Raw genomic sequence first — 18,795 nt, 5'->3', positions numbered from 1 at the left:
CAATGTACCAACTAGCCCACAAGCAAGCTCTCGTTGCATGGTCTCGCATCAGAAGTTCATTCACATGCACATTGTTGTCTTCGCGATCTTCGATCCTTCGCATTACAAGATCACATGACAGTGTTTTGCAACGTACTGCCCTACCTCTCTCTCTCTCTCACCCTGACGTCCCGTTTTCAGGAAACTGGCCCGGGAAAACGTGCCTGCGTGGAAAGCCCTGTTGTGCCATTCCATGCAGCTGGCCTTTGAGGTGGCCACGGTTGTCGGCCCCGTGGTCAGCAACGCGTCTCCCGAGGGGCAGCTGGACATTGACGGCGACCCAGGTGCGTGTCTGCCCTCTTAGTGCGTTCTCAACAATTTCATGCAGTTTCTGACTTAGCAAGGAAGCGAGCCAGTATTCCAGGCACATCTTGCAGCTCTTATTTATTCTCTACCAATATATGGGGTCAGGGTAAGTGGGTATACGGGATATGGGATAATAGGTATACGTGTTGCGTCGGGATCTGGGTAAATAAGTAAACAGGACCTGCGTGTATGGGTATAAGAGTTCTGAATATATGGGTATCAGGATCTGCTTAAATAAGTATACAGGACCTGGGTTTAAGGGTTCTGAATATATGGGCATTGTGATCTGGTTAAATGAGTATACAGTACCTGGGTAAATAGACAGAGTTGGAATATAGGTATGTGGGTTCTGAGTAAATGGGCGTTGGGATCTGAGTAAATGGGTATACGGGACCAGGTAATATAAGTATGCAGGATCTGGGGTAAATGTGCATACATACCGTATTTTCTCGCATATAACCCGCACCAAAAATTGAAAAAATTCGTTCGAAAAGGGGGGGTGCGGGTTATCTGCGAATATTCTGGGAGCAGAGGTCGGCTTCACGGCAATGCACGGCCTGCAATGCAGTCCGCATCCCCATCGTCATCGTCTGGTGCAAAGCGAATAAGAAGCCAACACAGGCCATAGACAGATCCCCTCCATAGCGTGTTTATTCGGACTTTTCGCATGCTTTGTTTGCTTTGGTCAACAGCGTCTGTTGCTGTGATTTGCGTGCGCTTTGTTGCGAAGTTGTTGGGCCCCCAAGTCAGGTGTGGCTAGTTTGCACCGTTGGTCAGCCTTGTCTGGTGAGGTACCATGAGTGGGTCTCGGCGGCAATCTTTCACCGCGAAGGAGAAACTGAAGATCATAGCTGCTGCAGAGGAAATCGGCAACAGAGCTGCTGCGAGAAAGCACGACGTCGACGAGTCCTGCATTCGCAACTGGCGAAAGAAAAAGGCCTCTCTCGAAAGTGCACACAAGGGCAAGCGAGCATTTCGCGGCCCGAAGACTGGCGCGTACCCCCTTCTTGAGACGCAGCTTGTCAAATTCATTGAGGAGCGGAGGAGTCGTGGCCACGCTGTGTCGACAGAGATGGTGCAGATGGAAGCTCTGAGGTTGGCCCGGGAGATGAACATCCCACGCGAGTTTTGTGCGAACCGTGGATGGCTCCAGCGATTCATGGCCAGGCACGGATTTTCGATGCGGCGGCGAACGACCATGTGCCAGCGGCTTCCCAACGCCTACGAGGAGAAGCTGTTGAACTATCAGCGTTACATCATCGGGCTCAGGAAGGAGCCCAACTACTTGCTGTCCCAGGTGGGAAATGCCGATCAAACGCCCGTGTACTTCGAGATGCCCATGGACACCACTCTGCAGAAAAAGGGCTCGAAATCTGTAAGCGTGCTGACGGGTGGAAACACCAAGCTACGCTGTACAGTAATGTTGTGCGCTTTGGCGGACGGCACCAAACTGTGCCCGCATGTAATCTTCAAACTCAAAACGCTACCCACTACTCCACTGCCACCAGGGATTGTTGTACGGGCGAAAGACAATGCGTGGATGAACAGTGACCTCGTCGGTGACTGGCTTCGCACGGTCTGGGAAAAAGGACAGGCGCCATGTTGGCACGGCGGTCCATGCTGGTGCTGGACTCGTTCCGAGGCCACTGCACTGACGCAGTGAAAGCGCGCCTCGCTGACAACCGCACGGACCTCGTGATCATACCCGGTGGCATGACTTCCATGCTCCAGCCACTGGACGTGTGCCTAAATAAACTGTTCAAGGCCCACGTGAAGCGGCTGTATGCCGAGTGGATGGCCGACGGCCTTTACGCCCTTATACCGACGGGACGCGTGCGGAGGCCAGACATTGCGCTGCTGTGCCAGAGGATCGTGGATGCGTGGGGGGCGATTCCGGCCGACATGGTGCGCAAAAGTTTCAAGAAATGCGCCATCAGCAATTGCTTGATGGCACCGAAGACGATTGCGTCTTTGAGAGCGGCGACGAAGCCTCGGATGGCACCAGTGACAGTGGCGAGTCTGGCGATGATTGAGTGAACCGGAATCGGCGCTGACAATGTTGCGGCGATCGCTTCGAAATAAAGTTCTCCTGTAAACGAGATTGTGACTGTGCAATTGTGACTTCCTAAACGAGTTTTTTTTTTTTTTTTTCAGGTAAGCATGCGGGTTATACGCGAGGATTTTTTTTCTTTTTTCGGGGAGTTCAAAGTTAGGGGTGCGGGTTATACAGTCGAACCCCGCTACAACGAACTCTGCTTCAACGAAATTTCCACTTCAACGAAATATTTCCAATTCCCCGTCAGCTAGCCATAGAAGTCAATGCAACAAAGTCCTCGCCACAACGAACCATTTGACAGGCTTGCTTTCGCTTCCATGAAATTTTCGATGATTTGGGCAGGGTTTGAACAATTATTTTGCAATAAAATAACCGTACCGCCAGCTATGTGTAACTTTTCATACATTCAGGACGCTTAGTTTCACCGAAAACATGCGCGGTGCGCCCACACCGCCACCCAAAACAAACAAAAAACAACTCATAGGAGGACGCCATTGTTTGATGGTGATAACGATGTGGCTGGCCGTCTTTACATGAGGAGCAGGCCCGGTTCGCCAAGCCGGAGCTACAGCCGCTACAGCCAATCTGTATCCAGTTAAAATCGCACGAATGTGATCCGCTGCTGGCACGGCGCCGTCATGTATGCGTTGTGAGCAGCTGTCCTTGCCATTTTTCTTCTACCATTCTTCATAGCCAAGAGCAAAAATCATGTTTGCGTGTTTGGTCTTGAAGCCAAGTCATCCTATCTTAGTCGCAAGCGCGCGGTCATGTTAAATGCAAGCGCGCACGTCTTGCCTGCCAAGGTCAGTAGCTGCCGTGCCCTGTCAGAGGATAAGATAACGGCACCACTCCTGCCACAAGCGAGAGGGGGGCTTCCGATGGCCTAGCAGCTATCTGCAAGTAATCAGCTCGGTGGACACGCCTTGTTGTACAGCAATATGTTTTGCGCCTACATTTCTTCACCCCCCTCCGTAACACCTTCTTTGCGTGCAGTGAAAAAACAGGTATCCATTGGTATGTTTGTTACCGGAATAAACATGATGTTATTGCGCGTCACTCCTTTTTCTAAACATTGTATTATGCTGCCAATGATGCGGAAACATACGGGGCTATTTTTCTGGCCTTTCCGTGTTGTTTTTGGGCAGATTTCGCCTCAACAAATTTTCGCTTCAACGAAACTTTTCGCACGTCCCGTCAATTTCGTTGTAGCGGGACTTGACTGTATGCGACGGCGGGTTATATGCGATAAAATACGGTAGTGTGGGAATATAGGTATGTGGGTTCTGAGTATGTGTGTATACGGCCCTGGAGGGTACTTGCTGTGCCATTTTTAAAAACGAACATGGTCGGTCACAGTGGGGGGCCTTGGCGGCTACCGCGCAGGCCTGCTGGAGCAGATGCAAAGGGCGCTGCAGAAGGGGCTGGGGCGCAAGTTTGAGCTGGAGGACGGCAACGGCGGGGAGGCACCCGCGGTGGACGCGGTCAAGAGCACGGCGGTGGTGGCCCAGATGCTGCTGCTGTGCGGGTGGCGGGCCCACCGCGAGGTGTCCCTCTTCTTTGGCGACGTCTGCGAGGCCTGCCCGCTGGAGGACGAGCAGCCGGGGGAGGCCGCGGGGGCCAAGGCGACGCGGGTCTGCCTCTCGCGCAAGCAGGTGTGTGGAAGGCCCTGTTGTCTTCGTGGGTGGTCCTCCTCCGCAAAAACGAATGGCCTCTGTATTGAGGCATCTTGAACGGCACCGTAGTATACACATACACAGACACGATGGACAGAAGACGACAGAACGTCCTGTCAGCGTCATCCTGTCATCTTTCCCTCGTGTTTGTGTATGCAGTCTAACCCACTTATAACAATATTGATGTGCCACAAAAAAGCCATTGTTATAACCAGTAATTGTTATAACAGGCTTGGACAGAAAAGGTTACTTTTGTAAGTGTTTAGGAGTTTTCACCCAGTATTTACAAAACAAAAGTGTAATTGTACAGCCGGTTACCCGGGCTAAGCCATGCGTGTGCCAACCAACTCCACAGGGCCCCTAGGAAGGTCCCCACTTCAAATCCTTGACTGCTTCTTTCTCTTTTAATGATTGGCATTAATGATTAGCAGATTTCGTGTTGCTAAAGTGGCGTTGTTTTCGGCCTTTTTTTTTTTTTTTAACATTGGTGATCAACAGTAGCCTAGAGGATCCCCTTCACCCCACTGTAGCTTTATTTTGATATAGACAGAGTGAAAGAGGTGCCCCCTGCCTCTGTTATTTTCTAGCCCAGCTGACGGCAGGAAAAGAGGGGCAGTCACAAGTCTCCTCCTTCAGGTGTACTGTGGCTACATAAAAGATGTAAACATTTTCTGAGTCTTAGAAAGATGTAAAATGCCGCTGCTTATTTCATGCTTAAAAAGTCATGCTTGGTCACACACCATGCACCCAAGATCTCTCGCAGATCTCCAAATACTATACCTTACGTAGGCTCAATCGTTATAACCAGTAATGAGGAAAATGACCATTGTTAGAAGTATTGCCATTACCATATTTTAGCATGCAACACATAGCAAAGTTGACAGTGCCACAACTGTTCGTTGTTATATCCAGTGTATTGTTATAACCGGTATTGTTATAAGTGGGTTGGACTGTACTACACGGCAGTTCAAGATGCCTAACCAGCAGCAACCTGCCCAAGTGTTGATCCTTCTCCGTGTTGCAGTACAGTGAGACAGAGATCGCCTTAAAGAGCTTGAACTTTCTTTACAAAAGTGTTTTCGCAATTCCTCTGAGCCCCATTTTACGGTGTACAAACAAAGGTTACAGATCTCCATAAGCTGAGAAATTCCACATGACAGTCAGGTTCATTATAAGCTGGCCCAATTAGCTAAAACATAACAACTTGGGGCGAGCAGAAAGGGCAGGGTAATGGTGACAAGGCGTTAAAAGCTCCAAGGTCTCTTTTGAAGGAGCAGGTCCACACAGGGTTTGGGGAACGCTAGCTGTGTGGGTGCTGTCACTATGATGTTAAACAAAATGTGCTGTGTTTGAGCGCAAACAAAAGAGTGGTTCGCCTAGGCAAAATTTTTGAAGATGTTCATGTATTGTCGTAACACCCTGTGTATACCGGTGAGCAAGCACTGATGACAGTGATGTTAACTTCCACCAAGAGGCTGGGAGGTATTGTTGGCACGAGTGAACATGCCGCCAAAGGCACTGTTTTCACTTTCTCATCAACCTTTAACATTTACCTTCATTCAAATTTTAAACACATGGCTTCGATAACTGGGACAAATTCAGCACTTTTTAAGTTTAATTAGAGAGAGAGGGCTATTACCGTATTTACTCGAATATAAGATTCTCACGATTACAAGTCGATAGGGGAGTTGATGAACCCAAGAAAAAGAGGAGAGTTTGCCCACTAGTATATGGCAAAAGAACCAGATAGAACAGTTATTTCTATTGCCACCTTGCAAAAGGTGCAAAAGCCTACTGCATAAGTGTATATTTGTACTTACAACAATCCAGCAATCACTAGCCATTATCTTCTGATGCATAGATGCTTTCCTTGATGCTACCACGCTCTACCATCTCTGCATGACTGTGTTTTGATGGAAAATTGATAGTGTGCCTTTCACTCTACCTTTCCCTACACCGAAGTGAGCATCAAAGCTTTTGCCTCAAATATAAGGCGGGGATAAACTTTGAGGCCAGTTTTGGAGAAACAAAACTCGCCTTATATTCGGATGAATGCATTATTTCACCAGTTTTGGAGTAGCTCATCTTGTGCAATCTGCTTCATGTGCTGCTAGTAGGACACTGCAAGTACCGTATTTTTGCATGTATAACTCGCCACTGCATATAATCTGCACCCCACAGCCCGTCGGAAAAAAAAATATATATATTCTCGCGTATTGCTGGAATATTTGATACAGGAAAGGCTGCACCGAAGCTACTGCTCAAGCAACACATCGCATACTATGTGGACAGAAAAAGCATATTATAGCAAGTAGAATACACTGACTGCAAGGTGAAGGTCACAATTCACTAATAAAATTCAGTTGTTAGAGTGCGCTCGTCCTTGTTTTATCTTTGTCCTTGTGTGTTTTGCGCAATCACTGCCATGGAAGGCTTAATCAGTGTTGCTGCGTAGGAGCTTCACAGCACAACGTGCATTGCCGTGAAGCTCCACTAAAGGGAAAACCCCACGTATTATCCGCACCCCTACTTTTCCACTGAAATTTTCGCATTTTTGGTTCCGGTTATGCGCGCAAATATACGGTAAGTTGGCCTGTGTAGGTCTCTCTGGTGTTGCCTGCACACCTATTGGTGCCTTGTGCCGTCACCGTCGTCGTCTTCCACAGGTGCTGTCCATTGGCGACTTCTTCATGGACCAGATGTCGACAGTGAGGCACCGAGGTGCCTTTGAGCAGGCCTACACTGCCTTCCAGAAGCTGTGCCACATGCTGTGGAGGTGGGTCGGGCTTTTTATTGTCCGAGGTTGCACGACCATGCTTTGCCACGAGCAGCGCAAAATCCAACACTGAGAGCAAAGCTGAAAAAATTAAGGAAGCTCACACTAATGCGTAAGACTTGAAGGTAGCGAAGCTGTACGCAACCTTCACGACCATCACGACCGTTCAAGTCCACCATTGCAGCTGATTTGCTTCTTCTTCGCTGCCACCGCGACCTTTACTCCATCATTGTTTCTATAAGTGTGAGATTCCTATTTTTTTTGTAACCGATAATCATTGGACACCACCTTTGAGGGGCGTCTGCTATGACGTACCTTTCTCGTTAAATATCGGTAAATATCAGTGATGCGTAGAAAAGTGAAGCTGGCAAAAAGTCAACAAGCATTTATTGGAGTAAGGGTCACGCTTGTGCGGTGGGCTGCAATAATGCTAATATGCTGAAGAAGAAAAGGTATCGGGGGCACACTTTGTGGGCAGCTGCAGCCGTAACTTAATGTTAGTCCCCCTTTCATTCTTTTCTTTCATCCTCTTTCTTACTTTCTCTTTCATTCTTGCTTTCTTTATCTTTCTCTCTTATCTTTGCTCCTGTCAGGTGCAAGCACTCGCAGCTGGTGAAGCTGCCGGTCACCTGGCTGGGGAACACCCTGGCAGTCATCAAGGAGAAGGGGGTGTGTGCGACGCGGAGGAGCGCCGGCATCCCGTTCATCGTCCAGGTAAGGGACGCGGAAGAGGCTGGGGAGAGGGGGAGGATCACTTCCTCGCTTTAATCAAAGAGGCAGATGCCGGTCTCACCAGGTGTGTTCTAACCCACTTGAGGCTACCATCTTTTGAGTCTTGAACTTTCGCTGGACAACGAAGGTTGATAAAAGGTGCTCATTGACTGCAGCTCAGGGAGGATTACGTTAGGAAAAAATAAAGATGAGCGAAGGATAGAAGTGAATGATACCCTGTCAAGGCCTGTCGAGAGTCGTTATATGTGTTGTAAAAACCACTTTGCAGGCCATTCTTGTGTCTGAACCAGAGATTCTGGCCCTGGCGACATTCCACCGGGCTATCAGGGAGTTTCTTGTGCTGGCAAGCCTGGACACCGAAGCTTCGGTCGAACCGAAGGTAGGCCACAGTTTTTTGTGTGTGCAGTGTTGGGTTTTGGGGAAGAGTCCTTCGCCTTGAATGCTTATTGCAATGTTTTGCGGCAGAGGTAAAAATGATGAATTAGTGGTGGCGGCTACAGTAACCAGGAACGAACACCCCATGGGAAGCCATCATCAAGAATAAAAATCTAATTTATAATGATTGTAGCAACCAAAATGTTTTTCCTCCGGTTGCTTGATATTATTGTTCGTAGTTTAGAAGCTTGTGATGGTTCCTCTTCTGTTTGTAAAAGAAACAGGCGTATTTAGTGAACAACAAATAGTGGTTGTGTGAAGAGGGGACATGGCTCTTAAAACTATTCCTTTTAATTTCTAAGTAAACTCTGTGAAACTTGCCAGTCTTGCTGCTTTCCCCCCACACATTTCAAATATTCCTTTGATTTTGGAGTCAGCGAATTAGTTACCACGATAATGAGAGATAATTAGCTATTTTTGGTCAAACAATAGACAAAACACTGCCGGTCACTGAACTGTAATCATTATATTTTCCAATACTATGAACCCTGGTGAATGCAATAAGAGAAGCGGTTTCTTGATGCACCGCTTGGAGCTAATTTTATAGCACATTAAACTTTGGTGTTTGAAATGGGAACTCGAAATGGTTCCTTGCCACTGGTGCCACCAAAGTTTAATGAGCTGTAAAATTAGCTCCAAGCGGGGCATCAAAAAAATTCTTCTCTTATTGCACTCAGCAGGGTTCATAGTATTGGAAAATATAATGGCTACAGTTCTGTGACTGGCAGTGTTTTTCCTATTGTTCCTCCAAAAAGGACTATCTCTAATTATATTAGGAACTAATTGACTGGCTCAAAAAATAGTGGAATATTTGAAATCAGTGGAAAAAGCAGCAGGACTGGCTATTTTCAGAGCAGTGTCCCCCCCTTAACAGTAATCTCTTGAAGTGTGCTTTCTGTATTTTGGCACCTCTTCTGTTTTGCTCTGTTCTGGTGGTCATAATGGATCTTGTGTTCAGGTTCACGGCATGAACGTGCTGCGAGCGCTGTTTCGAGAGGCCAAGCTCGGGGATGCGGTGATGCCCTACGTGGCGGATGGGATCCAAGTGGCCATCATTGGATTCGAATCCAAAAACTGGGCTGTAAGTCTGGAGATATCGCTCTTGTTTGACCCTATTTGCCTGCTTTATGGAGCTGAACCGGCTGATAATGAACTGCGAAATCAGCCGAGGTTAGTTAGACATATCCGACAGTGTGATACTAGAGCCAGATTCACTGTACGCGAATTCACTGTATGCAGGATTGCCTCCAAACAGCAAGTCGGCTATTTTTGGCTAATAAAACTGCTGGTCTGGTAAATGTCAGGGATGCACAGAAAAACTAAGTGAGGGGGAGTGAACTCGCAGACCTATTACTTTACGTCGCTCTCAAGAATTCTTTTCCGTGTTGTTCTGGCATTTTAAAGACGCATGTGCATACATGTGTGTACATTAATGCATGATTTGTGCGCATTTCTGTTTTGAGGTCATGTTGGCTCTGCAGAATTGATATTACCTTACCTGTTCAAACCTTTTCTTGATTGTCTGCTGCCCCCCTCCCCCTCTCCTGTATTACCTCAGGTGCTGTAGCTTTTGTGAATAAATTGTTAAGTTCTTTAAAAGCTTCCTCACTTTGCTTTTTCGTAAAGTGAGAAAGCCGTGATTGAAATGACGCTGGTGGGTTTAAGTATTGGTGCGAGTTCCATCTCTAGAATAAAAAAAAAAGCCAGCACGTTTTGAGGACATTCATCGGCAATACAGCAAAATCTCGTTACAAGAGACATTCAAGGGACTGAGCAAACGTGTCTCTTGTAACCAAAGTCTCCTGTGTGCAATGCTGCTAACATAGTGAACGTAGGAAAACCAACCAAACCGTTTTCATCCAAATGTCTCTTATAACCAAGTGCCCCTTGTAACAGTGTCTCTGGTTACGAGGTGGATGCAAAAGGCAAAAACTGACAATATTTTGCTACATGTTAAAGATCCCCAAGTGGTTGAAATTTACCCAGAGCCATCCGCTATTGTGTGCCTCATCGCCCAAGTGTGTATTGAAGTTCATCAAGCTGCCAAAATTTCAAATTTTCTCAAATCGTGGGCGGTTTGAGTTCTATGTGTAGGTGTTGTTCTTCAGCTACACGCGTTGCGCCAAGCGAAGAAACAAATGGGGTGAATGGAAAGGTGTCGTTGATGGGCGGGTCGCTGTTCTCGTGACGCAGGTCCGGAACTCGGCGACGCTCCTGTTCAGCACGCTGATGACGCGCATCTTCGGCGTCAACCGGAGCCGGGAGGAGACACAGCGCAAGAACTGCCTGACGGGCCATGTCTTCTTCCTCCGCTTCCCTCCCCTCTTCCGCTTCCTGCTCCAGGAGCTCTCCAAGGCCACCACGCACACGGGCTTCCGACACGACACGTGAGTCCCCGAAGATGGGGCGACAGTTTGCTTCGTACGAGGAAATGGAGGAAGTTTACACTGACGCACAAGACTTGAAGGTAGCGAAGCTGTATGCAACCTTCACGACCGGCGCGACGGTTCACCTCCACGATTGCAACCGATTCGCTTTTTCTTTGCTGCCGCAACGACCATTGCTCCATCTTTGTCGCTATAACACACTTAAACTAGGCGCCCGCAGGTGCAACGTGTGCCCTATCACATGTTCTGTGTCGAGCAGGTGGCGTGATTCCTCTCCCCACAGCCACAGTCCAGTGAGTAAGCCGTTTGACTGTCGTCTACTAATTCACGGTCGTAGCCGAGTGCGTAAGACGACTGACTCTGACTCCGTTGATCGACCAGGCACAGGTTCGAATCCTGCTGGTGTCAGCGATTTCTTTATGCTGTTATACTGAGTGGTCTGAAATGCCGGAGTCAACGAATTGCTATACAGCTTCAGTGTTAAAAGACCGCTTTGTCCCCGTAACAGGGATACCAATTTCATCGCAAACTTCAACTGTATAATCGAGATACTAGGGAAAAACAGGTGTTGTGCAATTGATGGCTGCTGACCTTAGCCACCACTAAGGAACATGACTGGGCGATTGTAGGGGTGCCCCTAGCTCACCGTTTGATCGTATCACTTGAATTCCGTTGTGCAGTTAACACACCAAAGACTGTGATTCCCGGCCGCTGCGGCCGCTTTGCTGATGCAGGCGAAAAGCAAAAACGCCCGTGTGTACGAGATTTCGGCGCACGGTAAAGATCCCCAGGTGATCAAAATTAATCCGAAGCCCTCCACTCGGCGCGCCTCATTGCCTGCGTAGCGTCGGCCCATTAAACCTCATAATCAATCAATCACACTGTTTTTAGTGTTCTCTCTAGTGTGTCACTCCTGACATCGTATAGTGCGAAATTTGAAAGTTTTTCAGTGTGTCTTGCTTTCTTTTTTTTGTTGTTAAAAAACATCTTTCGTGGCTGGTACGCAGCCGAGTGAGTTATCAACAGCTAATTGATGAAGATGGTGACGACGACAACCCCGATCCTAAATCCCCCCCCTCCACGGTTTCAGGGCCCTGTGGTCGAACGCGTTCCCGGTGCTGCTGCTGCTGTCGCGCCTGTTCCCCTCGGTGGTGGAGGGCAGCTTCCGGCTGGAGGACTTTGTGCCCCACGTGACCCGGTGCGCCCACAGTGCCGCCTGGAAGGTGCGCGCCCTGGCCGCCCGGGCACTCGTGCCCCTCGTGGCCCCCTCCGCCCGGCGCGCCCTGCTGCTCCAGCTGGCCGACTCGCTGCCCTCCGGCGGAGTGGGCGCCGGCCCCGTGTGCCCGGGCATGAACAACCGCATCCACGGCACGCTGCTGCAGGTCAGTGACAGCAGGAGGGGGAGTTCGCCTTTTACGTGGACGTCAAAAGAAAGCCAGTTCATATGCGACTACACTTCATATGCTGTGCTCCAAATAGCAGCTGTGGTCGCTTAGCCCTGCCACATGTGCATATTTGAACATTTGCGTATTTGCCTCGGCTGTACATGGGTGGCAACCGCAGAAAAAAGCCGTTGATCAGTGGCAGCAAGTGGCAACTGATGCATATGGACGGACAGTTGCAGAAAAATAAAATAAAAGCAAAATTTTACAAAAGATGTCCGCAGTCCAGAAGATACAACGTACACGTGATAGAGAAGCAAAAAAGAAACAAGGTAGAAATGCAGAGGTTGTTACTCACAGCTCACTACAAGATTACAAGAAAAGGAGGAGAAGGCAGGGGAGTGGTGGACAGATTGATCGTTACAAATGTGTTCTGAAACTTATGCAGTTGAATTTGGTCCATAAACAAAAAAGTAGTTTTACTTGCCAAGATTCTAACTTCAAGTTGTGCTGCTGTTTTCAGTGCAGTATTTTTTTCTTGCATTCGTATCTATGCAGCCACTACCTGTCAATGTATTCTGCTTTCCTGGCAGTTTTTTTGTGGAATAGTAATTAGCTCTGAACATATATTTTTTTGCACAGCTTTTGATTCGTTTCATTCTCCGTGTTGTGCTTGGGTTGTTCTGTTGCTTGTGGCTGCATTGTTGTTGCGTGGCCTGTGGTGCAGGTGTTGCAAATGATCAACTACCTGAGGCAGTCGTGCATCGAGCCCTCGTTCATTGGCCCTTTCACGGCCAAGCTGGAAGAGAAGGTCTGGCTGGCTGGCTCGTAAGTTGGGGGACCTGTCTTTCCGTGGTGTGGTTTTTCTTTGTTTCTGTCTGTCTGTACAAGTTCAGTCCCTTTGGGTGGGCGTCGAGAGCTCTGGGTTGGAATCATTGGAATTGGAGTGAAAGTCGCTTGCAAAAGCAATACCTAAATACTGTGGTGTATGAGTGGTTGAGTTAGTAACATCCAAGCAAGGCATGGGGGTGGGTTTCAGCTTCACCGGCCCCAAAACTAGCACTTGTATTTTTAAGCTGAAAAGAATGATAAAAAACGCTTATTATTTCTCTGTTGTATAGTTGATGCTGTGCTCCTGTGAGTGTGCCCAGAAACACCACCCTTAGTATGTTCCTGATTACGGTGGCATAGCATCGGATAGAGTGTTTAGGAAAACAAAGCATGCCTGGAACGTTTATTAAGAAATGGGCCGCACTCATCTGTGTTGGTGAACAAGTTGTTAATAAAGAATTGGTGTTATCACCATGGCTCTCACTTTGTTAATTGATGCAAGCGTCCGCAAAAACGCCCTGTGTTGCCCTTGCCTTTCTACCCAGGGGAAACAAGTGTCTCGTGTCAAGGGCAGCATACCTGGACGTCATGTTGTCGTGGCTCCGCTGCCTCTCGGACCCAAACCAGCTCGGTAAGTGGTGTCACGTTTCAGGGTTCGAAATTTCCCGTCAGTACGGTGTTTGGAGCAAGAGCATCTCTAAGGAAGAAAAACTGTGCCTTAATAAGCGAAAAAAAAAAAAAAACCTTTGGAGTTCCCACTGCTGCCACCAGATGCCGCCAGCATGTTAGAGCTCCTGGCCTGCGTGACATTATCGGTCTCCCGGAAAAGGCTGAGTTTTTGCTCTCAAAATGCACATGGTTTTTGATCTAGTGGAACTCGTGCAATATTAATGCTATTACTTGTCACAGCACAGGGTGAAGGATGGAATTCTTCTTGTCGCAGTCTCTGTGCACATTCTGACGGAATCTCGGCTTTGCATAAAATAATCACAGGGGTTCGCAGTTATTCACAGGGTGTCTAGCGACCAGGAAAACCGGGAAAACAGGGAAGTCAGGGAATTTTGCGCCACCGGGAAAAGTCAGGAAGTTGTCGGGGAATTTTTCAATCAAGTAGTACCAGTCAGGGAAAACCACTTCGGGCCTGCCCACAGTTTCAGAATAGGAGTTTCAGTGTTGGGAGCCCCCAAGAAGTTACCGAACGCAACACGTTCGCGCGCGACGAAAGCGTGAACCACATGAAACGTTTTCTGGTTTTTCTGCAAGCGAAAACGTGCCGCGCACGCCTGAGGTGCGCTGCTGACGCCGCTGCGAAAACCACCCACACGGTGCGTGCCAAGCGGCAGGCGCCGGCGACATGGCGGCTGCACCGGCCGCGGAGTAGTGCGGTAGCTCCAACGACCGCTTCTAACCACTCTTTAAAATGCTACTCAAGGCAAAAACGCACTTGCTTGTGCAGGAAAGGAGCCACCGCAGGCACTAAATCGTCGACGCGGCCGTGAAAATACGAATAGCGTGCAGAAACTCGCCGTGCGATTCACGCAGCTCGCAGCTGGCTTAGGTTGCTGGTTGCACTTGCGCAGAGGGGCGATGTAGGTGGTGCCCAAATCGCACGCACAACGCACTTTTTTTTTTCCAGTGAATTTTAAAAGTCAGCGCTTTTCGAGAGCTAATCTTGAAAGAACTTCTTTCTTATGACATCAGGAGCCATAATTACTTAATCAAAAAGGAACATGACATGGTTTAGCGTGAACCGCGTGGGGGTGTTTTCTGCTCGCAAAAATGCGCCGCGCACGTCACAGACGCTCTGACGCTGCTGCGGAACCGCCTGCACGCTGCGCGCGGTGCTGCCGGCAGCGGAAACATGGCGGTGTCTTCGACCGCGAAGTGGTGACGGGAGCTCGAGCAACCGCTTCTAAGCGCTCTCTAAAATGCCACACAAGGTACGCACTATGAAGCATCATCCGCGCCGCTAGTGGAAGCGTCCATGCAATACCTGCCGGGGTAGTAAGCCTAAACATCTCTGGCGGGCCATCCGGCTGTCCCGAAAGCTTCGAAACTGCCGCCATGAGGCGTGCGGCTCTCCTTTGGCGCAAATCGGCAGGCTCCTCCCACTGCCTGAGCGAGGCAGAAGCTGCTGCGCGCGCGAATTGTCGACGCGGGCGTCAAACAATCGCACGCGCAGCGCCGACGCGCCCGAATCGTGTGCAAAAACGCACCATGCGGTTCACGTTGCATGTCGAGCGAGGACAACCAAAAAAAAAAAAGCAAAAGGTGCTCGCTGAAGCGCAACTTGAAGCTTCTATCCCGCAAGATGAAATAAACTCTCTGAAGCCGTAACAGAAGGCAAGCAAACCTCAAACTGAACAAACAAACTGAAGTTAATCAACGTGCATTTTGAGAATTAGGGCACTTGCAACAAATGTGTTTTTCCTTATGATAGAATGTGTTTTGTAAATGCTTTTCGAAATATGCTTCACGGACCATTTCCACAGAATGGCGCCTGTTGTATAGGTCAGGGAATTTCGTTTAAAATGGTCATGGAAAACATGGAAAACAAAGGAAAATTGAATTGGGCAATTTGCTAGACACCCTGTATTCAGGATTGGGAAGCAAAGCTTTGTAAGGTAGGGTAGTGCTGACGACAGTATGAATGCGTGCTTTGTGGTAGGAGTGCGTGTTTCATGCACATGAATATCACCGTCACTGTATTGCTACAAACTACACCTTGGGATTCGTGTTGCTTGTTTCGTTGCCAGCACCTGGCCACGCATGGTTATCTCACCCGGCGCTGAAAGGGTAAAGTCCGTGTTCTTTCTTGTGCGAGGCCACGCCCAGCTATTTTGTGTGATAAATAAAGTGTATTACCCATTTACTGCTCACTAGATTGCTCTTGGTTGATCGACAATGTTCTGGACCTAATTGGTTGGTTCTGAAGAAAAGAGTGCTTTGAGATAGAAGTGCGCAAAGCGAATGCCGCGGAATTTCCATTCACTGGTGCTTGGCTATGCATACCACTGGTAACAGTTTGTTCCAACTGCATTCACCAGGGTTCATAGCATTGGAAAATATAAAGATTACAGTTCTGTGACTGTCACTGTTTTGTCAATTGTTCTTCCAAAAATGACTAATTACCTCTAGTTATCTTGGAAACTAATTGACTGACTCAAAAAATAGTGGCATATTTCAAATCAGTGGAAGAAAAGCAGCAAAACTGACAAGTTTCACAGAGCTTACTTACAAATTAAAAAGAAATTGTTTTGAGAGCCGTGTCCTTCCTTTACCCAAGTGATAGTCTGTAGAAGGCACAGCCAAAGTTTTCTGCTGGAAACGGCCAGGTCATTTCACTTGTTCATTTCTTCAAAGAGTGAAGGGCACTGTAGCACCAGCGTGCGTTTTAGTACAGATAGCCTCCTACTGCGAACGCAGGCGAGACACTGGCAGCAAAGCTCATCGCAGCGATGCTAGAGGAGCCGCTGACCTTCTCGGTCGGCTGCCGGGCGGCCGGCGAGGAGTTCTTCGTCACCACCCGGCAGAACCTGCTCCTGGAGCTGGGCCTGCGCTTCCCCCAGCTGTACACCAACGAGGGCGGCTACCTGTCCTTCGTGCTGGCCTCGCTCACCTCCGACTCGGTGGAGGCCCGCTGGGTGGCGCTGCAGTTTGTCAAGCGCACCATGGTGGCCCGGGTGGTGGACAGCTGCTGCTGCTGCCTGGGCAAGGGGGACGAAGGGGCGGAGAACCGGGAGCGGGTGGCCACGGTGCTGCTGGACTGTGTCATCTGCAGCGTGCGCCAGGGACCTGGGAGGCACCAGGAGTTTATGGCCTGCTTCTCTGAGGTGAGTCTCTGTCTCCTTTGACCCCGCATGGGTGTGGGTGGGTAGGTGGGTGGGTGGCTGGGTGTGTTACACTAACTACTGAGCAAACCCCTCCTCCCTCTTTTGTCGCTTTCATGTCCAGGCAGTTGGTTTGTATGTGCTTCCCGTATGTTTCCCCGTACATATGGGTTGCCTCCTAAAGTTCCCCGTATATGAGCATTGTCCCCTGTCTCCTTTGATCACATGGGATGTGATAGACCTACGCTAGCCACTGGGCAAGCTCCTCTTCCTCTTTTGTCCCCTTCATGCCCAGGCAGTTGGTTCATGTGCGCCTGTTATGTCCCGTATGTTTCCCTGTACATATGGGTTGCCGCTTAAAGTTCCCTGTATATGAGCACTGTCCGCTGTCTTCTTTGGTCACATGTGATAGAAAGAGTTACACTAAATACTGAGCAAGCTGCTCTTCCTGTTTTGTTCCCTTCATATCCTGGCAGCTGTTCCATATGCGTGTGTTATGCCCTGTATGTTTCCCCGGATATGAGCTTTGTTGAGCCCGTATGCGCTGGTGTTATCCCTGTATCCTCAATCCAGTAAGACACCAAGTCAAGTCAAGTCGTTTTTATTTCCAAAAAATTTTGTTGGGGGGTCCCCCAGGTGAAAAGCGGTCATTGACCACTTGAAAGTGCCTGGGGGCCCGTACAAGCAATGATACATCTGAAGAGAGGAAGACTTCAAAACTTTAAATCAAAGTCTAAAAATTTTCAAAACTTTGGAGTATGTTACTGAGTCTGTTACAGACTTCAAAAGCCACAGCGATTTGATTCGCCAACTCTCCGACTGTGCGCGCTGCCTTGTCTGACTGCTGATGAGACGTGTATTATCGACATCATTCATTGCAAAGCACACATTTGCTCTGTAAACCTGACCGAGTACAAGAACGTTCTGCATTCCTGATTGACACCTTACACGAACATTTGGTTTACATTATGTGGCGCGCGTCTAAATGACATGCAGCCACTAGTAGGACCAGGCACATTGTTTGCAGTGATAGGGAGGGATAATCTGGCGTGCCCTCATCTCTGGCTGTTTTGCTTCTAGGCGTGTCTGCTGCTCGCGTCTTGCGATGGCTCCCTTCTGGAGAAGATTGACTGGCAAGGGCCTTCGACGCTGGAGGAAGTGAGTGCCATTTTTAGGGGTGAAGCCCCTTAGGGGCTGGGACTTTTGGCGTCTCCTATCGTCGTCGTCATCATAATCACTATTCGTCTCGTGTAGTCACGGTACTAAAACACTGGGACACTCGTTTGCGCCTTGCGCTGCAGCACTTTGTACTTCAAAGACACGGGAATTTTACATCGAAGTTGTGTACCTCTAACCCCAATGGTGTCATCTCTGTTGGCAAAAACGCCAAGGGGCCAAGCACACACTTATGCACTGCATGCTTTGCCCCTCCCCAGGTTTTACGTTAGGGGAGATGGGCCGGGATTTTTTTTGACGAGGCATGACGGATTGTCAAAGATAAGCATTAAAGGTACAGACAATCAATTTTTGTAAAGTGCATGTCCTCTAGCTCTTATGAACGCCAGACATCTATATAGTGCGGTAACCACAAGGAATTTCTAAATAAATAGGCGGAAATAATTTTAATTTTGAACTGAACTATCTGTGATCTGAAAGGTGGTGCCATTTGGTGTTTAAATGTGACACTACTGTACGTGTTCAAACAACCCCGTCGATTTTAGTGCATGATTTGAAAACCGCATAGAGGAATAGGAAAGGTTGCACGTTATTTTAGCAGGGAACAATTTTTTTAATGCCTCTGTTAAGCTTGAGTGTGGTTAGAAGGGTTAGAAGAATGCTGCCACATGGCTTAGTGTCATGGTTTCTAGCTTTCCTTTTGCTGGGCCACGTATGGCTGGTAGATCTAAAAATTCCAATTTCAAAAGTTCTAGGGCACTATCAGCAAAACCGCTCCGGGTTAACTCTTTCGGGACCGGCGGAAAAAGTGATGAAAAAGGGAGGTCTCGGTACAATTTTTTTTTTTTTTTTTACATAAAGCAAAGGCACCATCCTGCCTTAGCATATACCAAAATGCAGCTAATTATATGTTCTTTTACATACAATACCAAGTTCTACTTCAACACTGACGATGGAACCATGAAAAAATCTGAAACTAAGAATTTCGTAAAAAAACTACAGAAAAAGATAGAAAAAAGCGTAAATATAAAAATATTAAAAAAGAATAAAATTATTTCAGGATATGCAAAATCTAACACAATGCTTTGTTTCTTCATTGAAAAAGTTTGATGCGGCTAGGTGTAACTGGTTTTTTGTTTTGTGTGTGATCTCTTTGGCACTAGGGCCATGGC

The 18,795-nt window shown here is 48.2% G+C and overlaps 1 protein-coding gene across 1 annotated transcript in view; it reads left to right on the top strand.

The window, feature by feature from the left end:
* The window catches only part of Thada (Thyroid adenoma-associated protein homolog), a 58,404-nt gene that overhangs the window by 29,462 nt on the left and 10,147 nt on the right, over positions 1-18,795 (top strand). The window contains exons 22-33 of the mRNA XM_077674114.1: positions 181-323; positions 3,785-4,053; positions 6,741-6,850; positions 7,444-7,564; positions 7,851-7,961; positions 8,976-9,098; positions 10,211-10,404; positions 11,495-11,786; positions 12,514-12,614; positions 13,163-13,248; positions 16,044-16,450; positions 17,528-17,605. Coding sequence (XP_077530240.1) covers positions 181-323; positions 3,785-4,053; positions 6,741-6,850; positions 7,444-7,564; positions 7,851-7,961; positions 8,976-9,098; positions 10,211-10,404; positions 11,495-11,786; positions 12,514-12,614; positions 13,163-13,248; positions 16,044-16,450; positions 17,528-17,605 — 2,035 coding nt within the window. The remainder of the gene's footprint in view (positions 1-180; positions 324-3,784; positions 4,054-6,740; positions 6,851-7,443; positions 7,565-7,850; positions 7,962-8,975; positions 9,099-10,210; positions 10,405-11,494; positions 11,787-12,513; positions 12,615-13,162; positions 13,249-16,043; positions 16,451-17,527; positions 17,606-18,795) is intronic.

The sequence above is a fragment of the Haemaphysalis longicornis genome, unplaced genomic scaffold, assembly GCF_048455015.1.
Source record: "Haemaphysalis longicornis isolate Haplotype H1 unplaced genomic scaffold, Haemaphysalis longicornis Haplotype H1 scaffold_6, whole genome shotgun sequence".
Taxonomy (NCBI): Eukaryota; Metazoa; Arthropoda; class Arachnida; order Ixodida; family Ixodidae; genus Haemaphysalis; species Haemaphysalis longicornis.
This window is presented reverse-complemented; position numbering and strand designations above follow the sequence as displayed.